We start from the raw sequence: 20,288 nt of genomic DNA, 5'->3' as shown, positions 1-20,288 counted from the left end.
GGATTGCTTTTGCAGAGTCCACATAATCACTGGACCAAATGTCCATCTCCTGTGCTGAAACTTACTCTGTTATAACACTAGAAGATATCAGCAGGGCAGTGACTAAAACCTGATCATTGGCCTCAGCAACTCGAGGCTAGGAAGAAGCAAAACTACTAATGATTATTCATTGATCTTTCGTATGTTGTGTATATTCTGTAAACTTGTGAAGGTACTGTACTATTCTGACTATGTGATTGAATAGTGTGTTAATTCTCAGGCATACCCGTTAGGAAATGGATGCAACAAAGGAGGCTGCTAAGTAGAACACAAACGGGAACTCAGAAATAAAGATATTTATCCTTGCTATTTGCAGGCCACAGAAGAAGCAACGGTCACAGAAGAAGCACCAGCATACAGTGCTGAATGAAGAACATGGCAGACAGAGAAAGGCAAAGGGCTGTGACCATCATTTGCCTTTAATATCACGAGCAGATGTTGAATTAGTGAGTCTTCACTGGCTTCAATGAGACAGTGCTCCTTTGTTTTTGCAAAGTATCTATGTAGCAGCTCAGCAAAGATTACATAATTGTACTATCAAGAGAAGGATTACGGCAGTTGATAAACTGGAAATTCAAGGAACAGTTGTAGATTGGACTCCATCAGTGGCAAGCACAGGAGATTTGGGTATTCACTCTTCATCTTGAACTTTAACTTCTCCTATTATCTCCACAATGATGCTATCCAATTTACTCAGCGTTTCCAGTATCTTTGTTTTGCAGTGACCTTTTGGTTATGCAGAAAAATGCAAAAAAGGAATAAGAGTTGGTCATTTGGTTCACTGAGCCCACACTGCTATTTCGTATGATGGCTGATCCTTTATCTCAACACCATTCTCACTCTTTCCCTATACCCTTTGATACCTTTAGCATCCAGTTATTTAGTTTTTTTTTCTTTATTATGTTCAGTGAGTTGACATCCAGAGTCACCACCTGTGGCAGAGAGAATTCCACCGGTTTACCACTGTCTTTCAGTGGAAAAATCTCTCCTGTCATATTGCCATTAAGTCCATCTACTTTAATTTTGCATGCTAACCTGTTATGTGGGACTTTTCTGAAGATCCAAATACTTCACATCCACTAGTTCTCTCATCTGTTCTAGTAGATACGTCATCCAAAACTCTACTGTATTTTCAAATGTGATCCTTTCATAAATCAATGTTGACTTTGTATAATCCTGTTCAGTGTCCTGTTATTACATATTTTTAATTATATATTTTTCTTCAGTACCTCACATGTTATGAGAACTATTGGTTGGTTCTTTTAACCATGGAATGCATCTTTGCTCAGCCTGGTTTTGTCCTTTTGTATGTTTTGCTGTATTAAAACTTCTGAAAATCTAGGCTCCAATTTAAATACAGTTGTAGAGTCCATACTTGCTGAGATTAGCTACCTCGCTAGAGACCGGTGAATGTCTGTTCCTTTTAAAACGAAACTCAAGCAGAGTTAAATTAATTTTCAACTGGGTCAGGAGAAGATATGGTTTTTGGATATTAGATATTTTTTTCTGAAGTTAAATATCCTACTAATTATTGGTTAAGATAAGTTATCCAGGAGATCTCAATGAAAGAATCAAGTGCAGTATTTCCAAGTTTGTTGACAACAACAAATTAGATGAGATGGTGAGTGGTGAAGAGGATGAAAAGAGGCTTCAGGGCAATTTGAATAAGTTGAATGAGTGAGCAAATGTGTGGAAGGTGCCATGTAACGTGGATAGTCTGAAGTTGTCCACTTCAGTAGGAAAAACAGAATGGCAGAGTATAATTTAAATGGCGCTTTTCACCGGAAATAAAGAACTTCAGGAGAGTAGAAAAATACGTTTGGAAGCATTTGAGTACTTTATCATTTTGCCTGATGTAAAGTAATTTCCATGCAGAATCTTATTCAATTTCTTTCTTCCCTCAGGCCCTAGTGCACTTACAGCTGTCTGTCGGCACTCAGTTCCAATTATTGGAAACTTGGAAGGAGTTTGCAGATTATATCAGCATGTTCACCAAAGCTGTAGCTGAGGCCCCTTTCAAGTAGGTTTGAGCTTAACCAGAACTTCAAACAGCAACAAAACTTTTTTTTTTGTATTCGTTGAAATTAGCTGAGCAATGCTATTTCAATTCTTAGTGAGTACAAACAGGCAGCACATAAAACTTCCCTCCTTACAGCCTTGGTTGACAATCCTCTCCAAGTAACTGAGTAGGTAGTGGCTTCCATCTTGAAGCATTATAAGGTTGTGGAGTGATGGACATTGTCTTGATTGAGATGCTTATATCAGAGTATAGTTTCCTAATGTTAATATAGAATGTGATAGTAAAGTGCTTCCTGCAGTCTTGGACAGTGCCATTTAGTCATAGCTGTGAGGGCCAAAAGAAAGAAAGTCCACAGCAGGACTCGTGATATTTGCTTTGTAACATTGGCTGTCTTGAGTTTTTCTAGTTTGCTGAGTGCCACAAAGACCTTACTGAAACTTTCTCGAAAAACAGTGCTTATGATCAATTATATAACTATGGGATATTGGCCAAAATCTTTCAGTTTCTCGATCATCAGAGATGGGGTGCACTTTGGGAGATGCACATCAGCAGTCTGAAATTCCTGTGATGCTAAAAATACATGGAAATTGCTCCTCTGCCAATGTCTTTGGACCTGAACTTTGGACTTGGTTCAGATTCACAGGACTTTCCGAAGTTTCCAACCCCACAACCCTGCTGCCTTAACCCTGCAGCCCCTAAAGTGAATGTCCCTCTGATGTGAATGTAAGTAACAATTGTTTAGATTTAGTTCCATGATATTGGTTTTAATACACATACAGCTGAATCCCTCTACTTTATAAGGAATCATTGTCAATGAGATCATTGATCTCAATGGGTGATCCTAGTGGCTCTTGGTCAGGATTGCAAAGTGTGATTATTTCTATAAAGATTATATTGTTTGCTGTAATGTTGTTTGTGACAGCATTTGTATAGAATTTACTGAACAGACACTGATGAAATATTTGCTGTTTCTGCCAGGAAAGCTCGGGAGAACAACGGATTGTCTGTGTATTTGACGAATGATGGTTCCAGAGGGGTAAAAGTGGATCGTTCGGTGAATGGTCTCCTGTGTGTTTGGAAGAAACAGATCCAGCAATTAAACAGAGTTAGCTCTGAGATGGCAAATGCTATTGTGTCAGTCTATCAGTCACCATGGTCACTTAAACAGGTACAAGTTGCCATGATTGCTTTTTCAGAGAAACAGTAATGGAAGTAAAATTTTATGGCAAATGTTTGGGAGATAGAAGATGAGATGTAAGGATAAGATGTGTGTATTGTGACAAGTGGAGTTTGCCCTTGATTTCTACTGACTCCTTACTCAGTTTTTCACTGGAGCTTACATCACTGCTGTACATTTGAAAAACTTCTGGTCACCCAACAATTTAAGGGTGGACAGACAGGGCGAATGAGTGATCACTAGACAGTCAAGCAATTGACAACAAGGATAAGAAATTTCACCTTATGGTGCATTTCTTAATTTGAGACAAAGGAATTTTGCTTTGTTTTTCTGATCTCTCCCACACCATGATTACCACTGGCTTCAATGTGGCCAAACACAGGAGAGAGTCTGTCTGGAAAATCTCCACCAATAATGAGGGCTTGAGAAGATCTTGAGGGAGCTACCACTCAGTCTCTCACCTAGCGCTTCCCACCGTGTGGGGCCCATATTTTTCATTTATGTCTTTCAAATGGTCGTGAAGGAAAGTCTCGTATCTGGAGCATGAGACCTGCCGGTGTCTTTTGGAACTTTATTATGTAGATATTTTCTCATAAACCTGTTTAAAGATTACACACTTCAGGTGGGACCTTGAACTCGAGCCATCTTGGTCCAGAGGTAGGAAACTACCATTGCACCATAGCCTTGGTAGATTCTGTTTCTGAATGATTGTTCTGACTGTTAAGCTTGTTATAACAGCCAGACTCTCCTGCACATTGAATAAGTTGCTATTTACTATTCAGCATTTAACACTCCATATTAGTAGCAAGATTTTCACCAGCTCCTACAATCAACTGAGATCTGCCAGTGCTAGTAGTTGATACTATATTATTTGATTTGTTTTCATATCTCTCTCTGTTTATCCTCATTTTTTTGCTCTTCCAGTTCGCTACATTAAATGCTATTTGGTAGCCTTGAATTATTCTGGTAAATGACATAGCCTGAGTTGTATAACCATGCTTTATTGGCATTATCTTGATGCATATAGCTTGAGTAAGTTTTTGATACATTCCACGTTGGTTTGTCCTGCTTTACTACACAAATGTTAACATGATTCACAAAGAGAGCATATTGTGGTAATAGTACTGAAGAATTGTACCCCAGAATTAGCAGTGCCTCTAACCAAACTTGCTCTAAAGCGATTACAGTGGCATCTACTAAGTAATGTGAAAAATTGCCCTGCTTTGTCCAATTCCGACAAATACAACCTGGCCATTACCACACCATCAGTGTCCTCTTTTTCATCAGAAAGGTGTTATCAGTTGTGCTATCAAACAGCACTACCTGGTCAGAGTGTGACAACTCTTGATATCAAGGCAGCATTTGATCAAGTGTCGTGTTAAAGACTCGTAGCAAACTTGAATGAGTGAGAATCAGTGAGGGGAGTTTCCACTAGTTGGAGTCATATAAGCACATATGAAGATTGTTGTCATTATTGGAAACCAGTCCTTCCAGTCCCTGGGACATTACTGCAGGAGTTACTCACGAGATTGCTTGATCCTGATCAACTTTCAGTTGCACCGTCTCACCTCTATCATAAGATCTAAAGTGTGGATATTCACTATGCAAATTTTCAACATCATTTGGACTCTGCTAAATACTGAAGCTGTCTGTATGCATATACATCAAGACTTAGGTAAGATTGGTTCACTCAGACAAATGCCTGCAATGGCTATCTGCAACAAGAGATAATCTGTTTCTCATTGACTTTCCGCAGCATTACCATCGTTGACATACCCCACTATCAACGTTCTGGGGGTTAGCATTGACCAGAAACTAAACTGGACTAACCATACAGATTCATTTGCTACAAGAGCAAGTGATATGTAGTATATATGTGATAATTTGTTTCTTTTGTCTGTCTTTGAGTAACTCCCCTCTTGACTCTTAAAACCTGTCCAAAACCCATAAGGCACAAATGTGAAGGAATACTCTCCGCTTTGTAAGAGGCTTTTTTAACGTTATTTGGAGCCATACACTAAAATGGAAATTGAACTGATATAGCTTAAAAATATACAGAAAAGTTTTGCAACTTGAAGATCAAATGATGCATATTATTCAGCTGTACATGTGCAATTTTGCTTTTTAGAAACAACAGAGTAAGAATCTGAGACCAAATGGCATCAAGTGTCTTTCTAGTTAAGGAGATTTTGTATGGCAGCAATCTTCTGGTTGAGCCAGAGAGTATTAAGAAGATATGACCACCAAGAGTGAACAATATCCAGAAGCTGCAGGAAGAAAGCATATCCCTTCCTCCTCTCATTCACTCGCTCTTGCTCTTTTTCCCCTCTGGGAAGAAAACTTAGAAAAACCAGGAAAGCTTAACACAGTATTCAAACAAGAAAAGACTTGGATTCACTTGAGCAACCATCAAATCAAAGGATGACCATCACCTTTCAGATTGCAGCACATCATCACTGCAAAAATCAAATGATTGAGAGAAAAAGATTTTCCACCTTGCCTTGACTAAAAATCTTCTGAATTTTGTTTACCCTGTCAATATTATTTTTCCATTTATAGTATATATGTGATAACCTCTGTCTTTTGTCTGTCTTAATTGTGTGCATGCATTTGAGGTTTTTGAAGAGGTATAGAGGGGAGAGGCCATTCTAGACTTGGTGCTTGGAAACGAGCCGGGGCAGGTATCAGATCTTGTGGTGGGAGAGCATTTTGGTGATAGTGACCAAAACTGCCTCACATTCTACATAGCTATGGAGAAGGAGAGGATTAGGCAACATGGGAGAATATTTAATTGGGGAAGAGGAAACTATGACGCGATTAGACATGAGTTAGGAAGCATGGACTGGGAGCAATTGTTCCATGGTAAGGGCACTATAGACATGTGGAGACTGTTTAAGGAACAGTTGTTGCGAGTGATGAGTAAATATGTCCCTCTGAGACAGGCAAGAAGGGGTAAGATAAAGGAACCTTGGATGACGAGAGCGGTGGAGCTTCTTGTGAAAAGGAGGAAGGTAGCTTACATAAGGTGGAGGAAGCTAGGGTCAAGTTCAGCTAGAGAGGATTACACGCAGGCAAGGAAGGAGCTCAAAAATGGTCTGAGGAGAGCCAGGAGGGGGCACGAGAAAGGCTTGGCAGAACGAATCAGGGAAAACACAAAGGCATTTTACACTTACGTGAGGAATAAGAGAATGGTCAAAGAAAGAGTAGGGCCGATCAGGGATAGCATAGGGAACTTGTGTGTGGAGTCTGAGGAGGTAGAGGAAGCCCCAAATGAGTTTTTTGCTTCTGTCTTTACGAAAGAAACGAACTTTGTAGTGAACGAAACCTTTGAAGAGCAGGTGTGCATGCTGGAATGGATAGAGTTAGAGGAAGCTGATGTGCTGAAAATTTTGTCAAACATTAAGATTGACAAGTCGCCAGGCCCGGACCAGATTTGTCCTCGGCTGCTTTGGGAAGCGAGAAATGCAATTGCTTCGCCACGTGCGAGATCTTTGCATCCTCGCTCTCCACTGGAGTCGTACCTGAGGACTGGAGAGAGGCAAATGTAATTCCTCTCTTCAAGAAAGGAAATAGGGAAATCCCCGGCAATTACAGACCAGTAAGTCTCATGTCTGTCGTCTGCAAGGTGTTAGAAAGGATTCTGAGGGATAGGATTTATGACCATCTGGAAGAGCACGGCTTGATCAAATGCAGTCAACACGGCTTTGTGAGGGGCAGGTCATGCCTCACCAACCTTATCAAGTTCTTTGAGGATGTAACTAGAAAAGTTGATGAGGGTCGAGCTGTGGATGTGGTGTATATGGACTTCAGTAAGGCATTTGATAAGGTTCCCCATGGTAGGCTCATTCAGAAGGTCAGGAGAAATGGGATACAGGGGAACTTAGCTGTCTGGATACAGAATTGGCTGGCCACCAGAAGGCAGCGAGTGGTAGTAGAAGGAAAATATTCTGCCTGGAAGTCAGTGGTGAGTGGTGTTCCACAGGGCTCTGTCCTTGGGCCTCTACTGTTTGTAATTTTTATTAATGACTTGGATGAGGGGATTGAAGGATGGGTCAGCAAGTTTGCAGATGACACAAAGGTTGGAGGTGTCGTTGACGGTATAGAGGGCTGTTGTAGGCTGCAGCGGGACATTGACAGGATGCAGAGATGGGCTGAGAGGTGGCAGATGGAGTTCAACCTGGATAAATGCGAGGTGATGCATTTTGGACGGTCGAATTTGAAAGCTGAGTACAGGATTAAGGATAGGATTCTTGGCAGTGTGGAGGAACAGAGGGATCTTGGTGTGCAGATACATAGATCCCTTAAAATTGCCACCCAAGTGGACAGGGTTGTTAAGAAAGCATATGGTGTTTTGGCTTTTATTAACAGGGGGATTGAGTTTAAGAGTCGTGAGATCTTGTTGCAGCTCTATAAAACTTTGGTTAGACCGCACTTGGAATACTGCGTCCAGTTCTGGTCGCCGTATTATAGGAAAGATGTGGATGCTTTGGAGAGGGTTCAGAGGAGGTTTACCAGGATGCTGCCTGGACTGGAGGGCTTATCTTATGAAGAGAGGTTGACTGAGCTCGGACTTTTTTCATTGGAGAAAAGGAGGAGGAGAGGGGACCTAATTGAGGTATACAAGATATTGAGAGGCATAGATAGAGTTGATAGCCAGAGACTATTTCCCAGGGCAGAAATGGCTAACACGAGGGGTCATAGATTTAAGCTAGTTGGAGGAAAGTATAGAGGGGATGTCAGAGGCGGGTTCTTTACACAGAGAGTTGTGAGAGCATGGAATGCGTTGCCAGCAGCAGTTGTGGAAGCAAGGTCATTGGGGTCATTTAAGAGACTGCTGGACATGCATATGGTCACAGAAATTTGAGGGTGCATACATGAGGATCAATGGTCGGCACAACATTGTGGGCTGAAGGGCCTGTTCTGTGATGTACTGTTCTATGTTCTATAGTTTAAAGAGCATGAAGTAAAAATTATTTATTTTCCCTGTTGTTAAATTTAAGTATTTCACAATAGCTATTTTTGCTGTTGTTGAAACAAGCTAGTGTGAATTGCTTTTAACGTGGGTAGCCACTAGCCAGGCAGGCAGGTTTGAAAGTTTCGTTGGGATTTTATACATTTGTGCGTATGTTCCACAACTTGTGGAACATTAGGGCATGATTATCATGCATTTTTTCTAGGCAAGTTCTCATGACTTAACTGGATGAGGTGGGGCTTAAAGAATACTGAAAGCACAAAACTGTTCACAACAAAACCAATTTGCAAAGTATCACATCTTCACCTTTCCCTCTTGCCTCCACCAATGCACAATCTGCAAGCTGCACTTCCTTATTAGGACTCATTTGGCAGTAGCTTCCAAACTTGTACCATCCAGAAGGGCAAACACAACAGATGCATTGGAACACCAGCTGCAAGTTCCCCTTCGAAGACACATCATCCTGAATTAATATTAAATTGACATTCTTTCAGTTTTACTGAGACAAAATCCTGTATCGTCCTTTCTTGATGACAGCACTGTGAATGTACCTGCAAGACATGAACTGATGAGATGCAAGAATATGGCTCACTTTCACAGGGGCATTTAGGGATGGACAGTAAATGCCTAGTCAGTGGCAATGCCTTTTCTTATTGAAAGGCAGCAATCCAGGCAGCAGAGCAGTTGCTTTTGATTTTTGTAAAATTTCTTGCTAGCTTGCAGGTAATGAAGTGTAAATCCAATATTTTTTAAAATCACCAATTATTTATGCATCCCACAGGCAACTTATCTATTCCCAGCAGCATGTTTCACATAGTACTTGATCATTTGTCTAATTGTTGACCATTTCCACACTTTATCAAAACTGTTAATTGACAAAAGCTCTGTAAGAAAAGGGAATTACTAATTTTGTTGTATATTCTGTGATTCCTGTTGTTGACACAGATATTTATGTCGTTGATGTCTTTAGCTTTCAAAGATCTAAATTGTGTCATCTGCCTTTCTGCAGTAGTAAGGAAACTTCAGTTCTGGCATTTATATCAAAAGTATGTTATTGGTTATTGTTGTTCAGGACTAATTCACGATAAGAGGAAAACTGCATTTCAGTGCATGCTTTTCTGTATTGAGGTAATAGATAGAAATTGAAGCTGAGTGATGTTACAGTTTTAGGCGATTTCCTTTATACTTAGAACCTGCTGAAAGACAACCAAGCCAGTTGGTTGATTTTATGAATAAGCTTTCATGGTCATGTTGCATTGTTAGTATGGAACTTTTTTTTTTGTTACCTGCACTAACTGCATTAAATGCTGAAATGTCTTGGAACTGAGGTGATTTTAACATATGCATTGGTCCATGGTTTTTATAAATAATAAGTTGAACAAGGGTAAAATCAATGTTTCTATCCATTTAAGGCATTATGATTCCACCTATTCCTTTCACAAAATATATTCAGACCTTAGACCTATAGAAACAGGAACCTGGCTAACCTGTTTAACCCCCTTGAGTTGGCTTTGCTGTTCAATAGGGTCATAACTGATCTGACATTTGTTACTTTCATGGTGGACCATTTTGTCTTTGGCCACTCTCATTTCTGAGGCTTGTAACGCAGGAGTTCCCAGAGTGCGTCTCAGTCAGTTTGAAATACACTGGGGTTTATATCTTTGGGGGTTCACCAGTAAGTTGCTAAATGTTAGTGAAGGGAGGGAATTGGACTTGGGGCAAGAGAAGGATTCTGAGAGCAATAGTATGAGGGATTCTGGAGTTGTCTAGTCAGGCAAGAGAGATTACATCCAGAGTGAGTCACAGCCCGAGTGAGCATACAGTTTGAAGAATTTGGAGGCAACATATGAGTTTGGTGTAGAGGGGAAGAGGTGCTTTTTACTTTTTTTGGCTCATAATTTGTATGGTTTTTAACAGGATAAATTGAAGCACAGTATCAGGAGCCCAGCACAAAAGAGTGACATCACACACAAGCCATAAGCTCATTAGTGATAGCTACGATTTGATTATCTATTATAGATTACTCTCAGCTTGCAGGTAAATAGGGGAAATATTTACAGACCATGAGTTTAAAAATGGTTTTTAAAATGAAATGAAAAACTAAGTAATTAAAATTGTCTGCCCCAGCATCTGTGTTGTAACTGCATGCTGTGGGAGTTGGTGTACACCATTGTGTTTCATAGTGACCATATCAGTAGCAAGTGTTGATTGCATGATGAACTTGGGCTCAGAGTTGATGAGTCAGAGTCTGAACTCTGAACACTGTGAAAGATCTGGGAGGGGGAAAGTTGTCTGGTTGCTGTGTTTTGGGAGGCAGTCACACTACTTAGATTAACTACTCAAATTCGGTCAATGGTCAGGGACAGGAGAGTGTGACTACCAGTGAGAGGTAGAGGGATCCAGAAGTAGTGCCAAAGGAGCCTCAGCCCTTGAGCTTGTTCAACAGATTTGAGATTCTTGCTCTTATGTGTATGAGAGTAGGGCTGTAGGGAGGATGAGAAAACTGGCAATAACACAAGGGAGCCATTCAAGTGTGGAGAGAAAAGAGGAACAGGGTTTACATGTATTTGGAAAGGCTAGGACTGACTAGGGATAGTCAACATGGCTTTGTGGTGCAAAATCATGTCTCAATAATTTGATTGAGTTTTTTGCAGAAATGATGAAGAGGATGAGAGCAGAGCAGTGGGCGTGATCTATATGGAATTCAGTAAGGCTTTTGACAAGGTTCCTCGTGGTAGACTGTTTAGCGAGATTAGATCACACTGAATAGGTGGATACAGAATTGGCTTGAAGATAAAAGATAAGAGGGTGGTGGTGAAGGGTTGCTTTTCATCATTTATATGAATAATTTGGATGTGAACATAAGAGGTATGCTTAGGAAGCTTGCAGACGACACCAAAGTTGGAAGTGTAGTGGGCAGCTAAGAAGATTACCTTAGTATAATGGGATCTTGGATCAGATGGGTCAATGGCCGAAGAGTGGCAGATGGAGTTTAATTTGGATAAATGTAAGGTGTTGCATTTTGGAAAGGCAAATCGGGGCAGGACTTGTACACTTAATGGTAAGGTCCTGTGGAACATTGCTGAACAAAGAGACATCAGAGTGCAGGTTCATTGTTCCTTGAAAGTGGAGTTATGGGTAGATAGGATAGTGAAGAAGACATTTGGTAGGCTCACCTTTTATTGGTCAGTGCTTTGAGTATAGGAGGTGGCTAATCCTGTTGTGGCTGTGCCGGACATTGGTGAGGCCAGTTTTGGAATTTTGATCTCCCTGCTATAGGAAGGGTGTTGTGAAACTTGAAAGTGTTCAGAAAAGATTTATGTGGAGTAGCCATAGTTGGAGGGTTTGAGCTAGAGGGAGAAGCTGAATATACTAGGGCTTATTTTCCCTGGACCGTCAGAGGCTGGGGAGTGACCAGCTTCGTACTTGTACTCATAGCACTGTTATTCTGTGACAGAACTGTAAATAAACCCAAATACTGTACAACTTTAAATGTTAACTCCAGATGCAAACTGTTTAGAAGAATTGTAAATTTAATTAACTTGTTTTTATCTAAATTGCACTTCCACAAATTTTGCAGTTCAAGAGGCCACTGTGAGAATTCTATATCATTGTTCATTCGCTATGAAATGCTTTTAAGATATTTCTAGGAGTGGCGATCAAAGATGCCATGGTATATTATTTTCTTCTGTTATGTGTTAATATTTGTATATTTTACCATGGAATACAGTAGGGGAACCATATTTTTGTAATTGATTCTTTTATGTGTTGTATATGGGTGAAATATTGATGTTTTATACTTATTGGTTTAAAGATCAGTTGTTTTCTCTCTGGTTAGGCATATCAATTGTGCAGCTCGGAGCGAGAGAAGGAGAATCTGCTTGCTAATATTCCTGTTCGACGTGGAGAAGGAACAACATCAACAACGCGAAGGATTGGGCCTGAGCTCTCGAAACGAATCTATTTGTTGATGACTTCAGTGGAATCTGAAACATTTCTTGAATAACAGTGACAAATCGCCAGCGCCTGTCGCGGAAGTGTCTGAAACCATTTAGCTTTTTGATTCCTTTCCGTGGAATGCTGTCATCATCAAATGGCAGGCCAAAGGTCTTAAGAGATTTGTAGTTTCACACTAGGAGGGTTGTATAGAAATCAGTTACCACATTTTAAGTTATTACCGTAGCTGTAGTAGTTTCAGTACACTAATGGCTGATGTACAATTCTTCATTGGTTCAGTTTTATTGGAGAATTATAGTTTTCCTACACTGTTTTGAGTTGTGAAGACATTTACCTCCACCACTCAATCAGCACATGAACTGGTTAATAAGACTTTTTTAAAAATTATTTTTGCTACTTATTCCTTGATGAGAAGACAGGTGAAGAATTCCTTCTTGGGGCCCTCACTAAGGCTGCCACAAAACCAGGCAATGGGAGAGAGAGAACAGTGCCCTTCCTCACTTTTGGGGCCTCGCATTAAATTCTGTGCTCACCTGAGCTGCTTGAACTCCTGAAAACTGGCTGGTTCTTCGACCTAGCTCATGGGTTAGTCCATGTCCCATGTCCAGGATATTCACTCACTGCCCTTGTATCTTATGAGTGCTATGTTCTCAGTGCCACACGCTGTGAAAGACACTGCAGGCATTTACCAGGGGATATGAAACCACTTGTTATCTGCTTGATCTTATGCTGCTCAGATTCACCATCTACGTGAAGCTGAAAATTACTGGTACTCATCAGTCCTTTGAGAGGATATAAAGCTACCTGCCGTTGCCACTGCTATCTCCTCTTGTTACATATCTGTGAAACGCTCACCAGATTGTTGTACAAGTATAATAGATGCTACAGAGTGTATCAGTGTTATTGGAGGAAGTGCAAGATGAATAAAATGCTGTAGTGGCTGCCTGATGGCGTTGCATCCGAGCTTTCAAGTGTACTTAGCATCATGTTTCTGGATCTGAGGGAAACAAGATATTATAATAAAACACTAAATCTTCCACAAGGTCCCTCGCTTCCACACCTTAGCAAGCAGCATTAAAGGCATAAGATGGATAAGGACTGATGGACACAACTAAATCTTTATTCCCTTTCCGTAGTCTCTGGAACAGTATTACCATTAGCGACAGGCTGTTCTCCCTTTGGTGTCACAGTGGTAATAGTAACTCCAGCCTCTGGGTCTACTCGCACTATGAGACCTATTGTGCACATTTCTGCAGATATGAATATAGTTAATGCAAGTACTGTCTCCTGATGTCTATGGCAAGTCACTCTATAAATTTGCTGTAATCATAAGATGAAGCAGCTATTTTGCCATCTTGGAGCATCAGTGCAGCACCTCCCTACTGCAAACTTGGCTCTCAGATGCCTGATAAATGAATGCCTCATGTTAGCATCACCTGGTGCTGCCCCAAGCATGGATCTACCACCTAGCCTTATTGCCTAACACTGTGTTTTCAGTTGCCAATTATTGATGCTACACCGTTTTCCAGATTCTGCAGGCCTTTACATCTCCCTGTACTGGATTAATGTTCTGGCTGCAGCTTTGTTGCTGCGCACAACATGTGCCACCTCTGGCTATGCTTTCTTGATGTCACATGCTAGCCTCCTCATTCCATCTTGTGGAAAGATAAACAACCTCCAGAAGTACCTAAGGGAGGTGTCACTGAAACATGAGGTTGTCTTATCTCCTCCCTCTGGGTTCAAGCAGGCAGACTACTGCACAGCTATGTTTTAAAAATCCATCTCTGCAAGAGCTTATAGCATTTTGACCCACCAGCCAGTATTAATTAGATGGTTCCCTCTCTGACAGCCTCTTAATTGACGTCTGATCATAAAGTGCAGGCAGGCTAAGTTCTGCTGCTTGCCAGGTGTGCTGATGACATGTTTCCATCTGGATTTCAGTCTTCCACAGTTCAGTTCTGACCTGCATTTAGGAGTGGGTAAGACTGTTTAGGAACAAAAACTTTGAACAAGTAGTATAGCCATTTCATCTTTTTACAAGGGAATATTTCTCAAAATTCACAAACTATAGATGAGGCGTAAAATCTAAACACAAAAATAAATTTAATATGCCACATTGTTGGATTTGTTTATGGATTGGGTAATATAATCAGTATCCTTTGTTTTAATATTGGATGAGGACAGTGTCTAAACTGCCAAGATGGTTGACGACATATGATGGGGAAGAGAGCTTGGGTTTACTGCTCCTTCAAACTCTGCCTTACAGGAACAGCGTAAATTGCATAACATTACCCGTCCCATCTCTGATTTCCTTCAGCAACCCCTTAGTTACTCCAGCTCCTCAGCCCTCCTTCTGCCTTGCATCTTCATTCTAACCATCCTGTCAATATGTTTGATTCTCTCCTTCCCCACCCTGTCATTATCCTTTCTGCTTCACGTATCATTGCGCACAAACTCTCTTCCTCCACCCTCATTTCTGTCCTTGCAGAATCCCCACAGTGTGAAACAGGCCATTCAACCCAACAAGTCCACACGAACCCACTGAAAAGCATCCTACCCAGATCCATCCCCCTACCCTATCCTGGTAACACTGCATTTCCAACGGCTTACGCATCTAACCTACACATTTCTGAAACCTATGGGTAATTTATCCTAATCTGTACATATTTTACTGTAGGAAGAAACCAGACCACCTGACGAAAACCCACAAAGACTCTGGGAGAATTTGCAAACTGCACACAGACAGTCACCTGAGGCTGACAGTCGAACTCTGGTCCCCGGTGCTGTGAGACAGCAGTCCTAATCCTTCCTCCAACCCTTTTCTTTCCAACTCACCTCGCCCACTTTTTGAGGACGTTGGGACCAATTCTAGGACATGGGACACATATTCCAAAGAGGCAAGTTGCAAGCCACTTGAACTGAGTCTAATGCATTATGATGACGTTCACCAGTGTGCTTGGGAGTGAGGGTATTCAATGATATTAGAGAAAAAAAAATCAAATTAGATAGGAGCAGACTACGAAGAACTAGGAGTAATGAACAACCAGGTTTACAATGCATATGTCTCAAAGCAAAAAATGGAGTGAAAACATTTGGTGAGCTAAAAACAGTAGTAGCTTTGTAGTAGTGATGGAAGCTCTGCTTCAGAATGATGAGGATTGGCCGTTACATTTTTGAATATTATGGCCTGGATTTTTGCAGAGTTGTGGAAATGATCAAACTTGCAAAATTGTGGATAGGACCCAGTTTTGGAAGTTCTGCCTCCATTCCTAGGTCCAATTTTTACTCGTGTGATGTATCACTATCACAAAGAAGCTCGAACTGAGCACTGAATTCAAAACGTGCCTGTTAAGTTCAAATAGACTCTATTTTGCAAGTGAATGTGAATCCACAGTATTAAAATCAAGCATTTATGGAGTATACATGAAAGCTTCTGAAAGGTTGATAACTATCATGATGTGAAGGTTTTCAAATGTCCACTTTCTTAAGCACTAAAAAAAGTACCTGGCTGCAGCTGTCGGTATATGTTAGAAAAAAAGTTGCTTAGACACCGGATGCAACAACTGTCCGAGCGATTTAAAAAGTAAAAGTAGTGCATATTTCCAAGAGGAGTGTTGCAAATGCTTGTCTGACATTCAAAAATGTACAAGTATTTCAGCAAATATTGAGCTCACAGCTCTAATGAAGAGTCATCTAGGCTTGAACCATTAGCTTGTTCTCCCTGCATGGTTGCTGCCTGACCTGCCGTGACTTCCAGCATTTTTGTGTTTTGAGTTCAGAGTTTGTTTGGCTGTTAGAGGTTATTAAGAGTTTAGCTACCTTTTGAGGTGTAAGCAGAATAATGTATGATTATTCATTACCAGTTAATCCACAAGTACTTCAAATGGATTGCCAAGATTTGGAGATTATCTAATATTTGTAGGCTTCAAATTTTTTTAAACATGATTTACGAGGTCTGTCTGTAGTGGACACTGGGTGAGTTGACATGGAGGATAAAATATCCAACGAGGTGGATAGGTTGGCATGAAAGATATAAGAAACCTTTGTCCTGTGGTAGGCACTTCATCAAAACAACCCTTTCTATTAACAAATGTTTAAAAAATACATGGTTGGGATACAAATACCCTTCTTTCTCTCTCTCACCGCTAGCTCCCTGAGCTGAGGTGAGGGGGCTATTTTGAGGATTTTCTACTGAAGTGAGTCTAGCGAGAGATTCCAAATGTGTGTCCAGAATAGACAGGAGAGGTGAAAAGGGAGGGTGGGGATGGGAACATTCATTGAAGGGATAACATTGTAGTGTTAGAAAAGGAGGATGCCCTTTAGGGGCAAAAATAATTACCCAATTAATTAATTGGATGTTAATTACCCAATTATCGTTTGGGATTATGTTAGAGTAAAGGTTCTAAAATCTGTTCAAGAGATCTTGCTCAACCAGTTTCTTTTTCTCAGGCTGACTAGAAAGAAAGAATAACTAGACCTATTGCTGGGCAATACGGTAGGTCAAGCGAACAAAGAGTCTGTGGGGGAAGCACTTGATTAAGAATGACATTCATGTCGTGAAATTCAGATTGGGGGAAACAAAAACATTGAGCATTAATTTCGAATTTTTAAATTGAAGGATGCAAAAACATCCCAGCCAAGAGTAAAATGGAACTAATGTTTGAAAGGAAAGTTGTTACAAAACAGTGAGTGCCCTTTAAAGAGACATTACAGGTACAGATGAGGCACATCTGAACAAAATGTAAAGAAAAGGAATAAAAGCTAAGATTTCTTGAATGACGAAAGTGTTGTTGAATAAGATGTAATGAGGTTTATAATGCAAGTTGGGTCATTATATTGTGAAAAGCAGATCAAATATAATTATCTAATTCAACTTGAAAAAAGAAAATAAGACTGGCAAAGAGACTAAAAGGATAGATGGAAATGAATAGACAGCTAACCCCTAAATACTCTATCAGCACATAGAGATAAACAGAGAAAAAGAGGGTACAATATGTCTTAGAGGGGCACCTCAGGGCAAGCACAATTAATTTTTGTATCAGTGTTTACGAAGAGAGATTTTAAAAATGTATGGAGATAATAGAGGTAATGGTTGGATGAAAATTGACAGCCAGAGGATAACTACAGATTGGAGATAGCCGAATGCTTGCCTTAATTTTCCCAAGATATAGGTGATCTTGCAGAACATTGAAAAGTGGCAAATGTGACACCCTTGTTCAAGAAAGTTGAAAGCATTCCTCGTAAATACAAGCTGGTTAGTTTAATGTACAGGGTTTATGGGGAGGAGTATGGTGGAGTGGATTTTAGAAACAAGAATGCAAGAAAAACTTAATGGGTATCTTAAGAAGTTTGAGTTAATTAAGGACAGACAGCATAGATTTATTTGGCGAAGTAACAGACCTTTGATGAATGCACTATTATGACTATATAATCATGACATCTGGTTGGGTGTGGTGGAGGCTCCAAATTGGCGACAGGATGAGGTGCTTTGTTTTCCATGCAGCACTCTGAAGTAAGTGGTCAAGGATGGCAGAGCAGAGGTGTGAGTGAGTGGAAGGGAGGGTGAAAGAGGGATAGAGAGGGTTGGAGGGAGGGACTGACAGGCAGAGAGCATACATGTGAAAGTGGAGGAGAAGAGTGTGGCAAACATTCACTTTCCTATCTCCCCAAAAACCTATCCATAAAGTAGACTGGGAGAGGGGAAACCTAGCTGAATCACTTTGCTTCTGGCTGCAACTTACATGGTTTTCTCTGCGGCCAGCTGTGTATGTGCCACCAAAATGCAAGTATGATGTCATTTATATCCCCTTGCTTGGCTCAACTTCAATCACCTTCCCTTCCCTGGTGATATGGATTTGGGGCCAAATAGATTTCTTTTTAGCCCTGAATCTTAACTAAAAAGGTGATAATCAGGTTTTCTTAATTGTACTTGTTGACATTTTTTATTTTAATCACATTTTTAAAATTTATTTAAATTATCAATGTATTTTGTTATAATTGTTTTTCTTTGAAATTCATTCTTACTGTTATCCCAAACCTTATTTTTTTGAAATTTGCTCACCAGACTGCCAAGTGAGTGGAAAAATTGAAATGTGACCCTCCATGCAAAAAGTTTGGATAATTCTGATTTTGCAGGTGCAGTGGTGATTTACTGGAATGGTTACCTTTGCATTAACTAAGGCAATTAAAATTTGCATCATGCTTGTACTATCATTAAAGAATCAGTGTCTAAGTCAATCCAGCTCACTCCTCCTTGCCACAACAGATAAAATTTTGAGTGTCCTTCAACAATTGTTCCAATCCAGTCAAATTTTCCTGGGATCAATTACATTAGCAAGGCAGGCACACCTCGATGATTCTCTTCCTTTAAATCTTGAAGACTGCTTGTCTGACTTTTGTCTCTTTTGAACAGAAACCAAACTCCTAAAGGCATCCTGCTTGATCTCTAATAGAATAGTTTTTTCCTACGTTTCCATAGCAGTAGTTTCTTTGACACTATGTTCCAGCTGCAGCTATCTTTCTTCTGAGATACTGTGAAAAGTGCTAAAACTGCCACTTGATAACTCAGTGAGTTTGTTATAGTTTCTGTCCCGAAGCAACTGATCACATTGAGTTTTCTCCAAGCGTGAAGTTTTTACCAGTATTTCACTATCTACCTTTCTGAAATATTCTGCCATACATACTATAAGATAAAGGGGATGTTATAAAACTCTTGTAAAGTTCAGCAAAAATGACAAATGTTAAATTTGAACTGTCATATAACATACTTCTGCAAATGTTATGAATAAAATTTATTTTTAAAAATAAAATGTTTTTCATATAACATGAAACTTGGAGATAAGTTGGCATTAAATTGGGAACATCTTTTCAGCAAACAGAAGTGGAAATTGTAATGACCAAAATAAGCTACCAGCCCAGATGGCAAGGATTTTGATTGGATTATGTGAGACATTGCTTCAAGCCTTAGTAAACGAGATGGTGAATGGTCTGCAGGTCCATCTACATCTTTTCATTAACAATTACACTGGGTTTGGCAAGTTTGATTTGATTGCACTGAAATAGTTTCAGTAACATTGTTACAAACAGCTATCATAAAGTGAAGGAGAAAACAGAGTTAACATTTTGGGTACAGTGAGCCTTCCTCCTATTTTCTCCTTCACAGATGCTGCCAGACCTGCTTAGCTTTCCTAGCAACTTTGTTTTTGTTCTTGATTTACAGCATCTGCAGTTCTTTTGGTTTTTTTAGCTATCATAAAAGTGTTTACTGGGTCACTTACTTAAATAGGGCAATATCTTGTGACTACATGATACCGCTTGAAAACTATTCATATGTTGAGAATGGACTTGTTTTGCAGAGCCAGTTATAGGAAGGGGAAATTGGGGAATATGAGTATCACAATAAGGTAGTTTTTTTAGTGTAATAAAGCATTTTTGCTAATAGAGATTGGACTGGAAGTGTATGGCACATTTACAAGGCTTGTTCCCAAGTGAAAGATGGAAGAAAGCAATCCTGGTTACTAAACAAAGCTAACATTTGAGCTAGTGAATATGCTTTTACAATGAAGGTTAAAGAATATTCAAGAATTTTTTTCCAATGCAAATGACTGGCACAGCTTATGCCCATTGTCAAAAGATTTCTGTCCAATGGAAAATTGAGAGACCTGTTCAAAAGAGTGTTAAGAGAAATTTAGTGATGTCAGTGCTGTGATTTCAACTGCATGGCATATTCAGAAATGCGTGGCTTTAGACCTGAGGGATGATCTTGATCAGATGGGCAAAAGGGCTGTGGAGTGGCAGGTGGAGTTTAATGTAGATAAATGTGAGGTGTTATATTTTGGAAAGGCAAATCAGAGCAGGACTTATATACTTAATGGTAAAGTCCTGGAAGTGTGGTTGAACCAAGAGGCCTCAGAGTGCAGTTTCATAGTTCCTTGAAAGTGAAGAACCAGATAGACAGGATAGTGAAGAAGGCATTTGATATGCTTGCCTTTATTGGTCAGTGTATTGAGTATAGGGAGTTGGCAAGGTCATGTTGTGGCTGTACAAGATGTTGGTTAGGCCATTTTAGGAATATTGCGTGCAATTCTTGTCTCACTGCTATAGGAAGGATGTTGTGAAACTTA

General features: G+C 40.1%; 1 protein-coding gene across 3 annotated transcripts in view; it reads left to right on the top strand.

The window, feature by feature from the left end:
• eme1 (essential meiotic structure-specific endonuclease 1) overlaps positions 1-18,973 on the top strand; it is a 32,989-nt gene extending 14,016 nt beyond the window's left edge. For all 3 annotated transcript variants that reach the window (XM_048555606.2, XM_048555607.2, XM_048555608.2), the window contains exons 6-9: positions 356-485; positions 1,944-2,059; positions 3,038-3,227; positions 12,047-18,973. In XM_048555606.2, the coding sequence (XP_048411563.1) occupies positions 356-485; positions 1,944-2,059; positions 3,038-3,227; positions 12,047-12,214 (604 nt within the window). In that variant the 3' untranslated portion in view covers positions 12,215-18,973. The remainder of the gene's footprint in view (positions 1-355; positions 486-1,943; positions 2,060-3,037; positions 3,228-12,046) is intronic.
• Positions 18,974-20,288: the final 1,315 nt, after the last annotated feature.

Source organism: Stegostoma tigrinum, chromosome 22, assembly GCF_030684315.1.
Source record: "Stegostoma tigrinum isolate sSteTig4 chromosome 22, sSteTig4.hap1, whole genome shotgun sequence".
Classification (NCBI taxonomy): Eukaryota; Metazoa; Chordata; class Chondrichthyes; order Orectolobiformes; family Stegostomatidae; genus Stegostoma; species Stegostoma tigrinum.
Note: the sequence above shows the minus strand (reverse complement) of the source record. Positions and strands in the feature narration are given on the sequence as shown.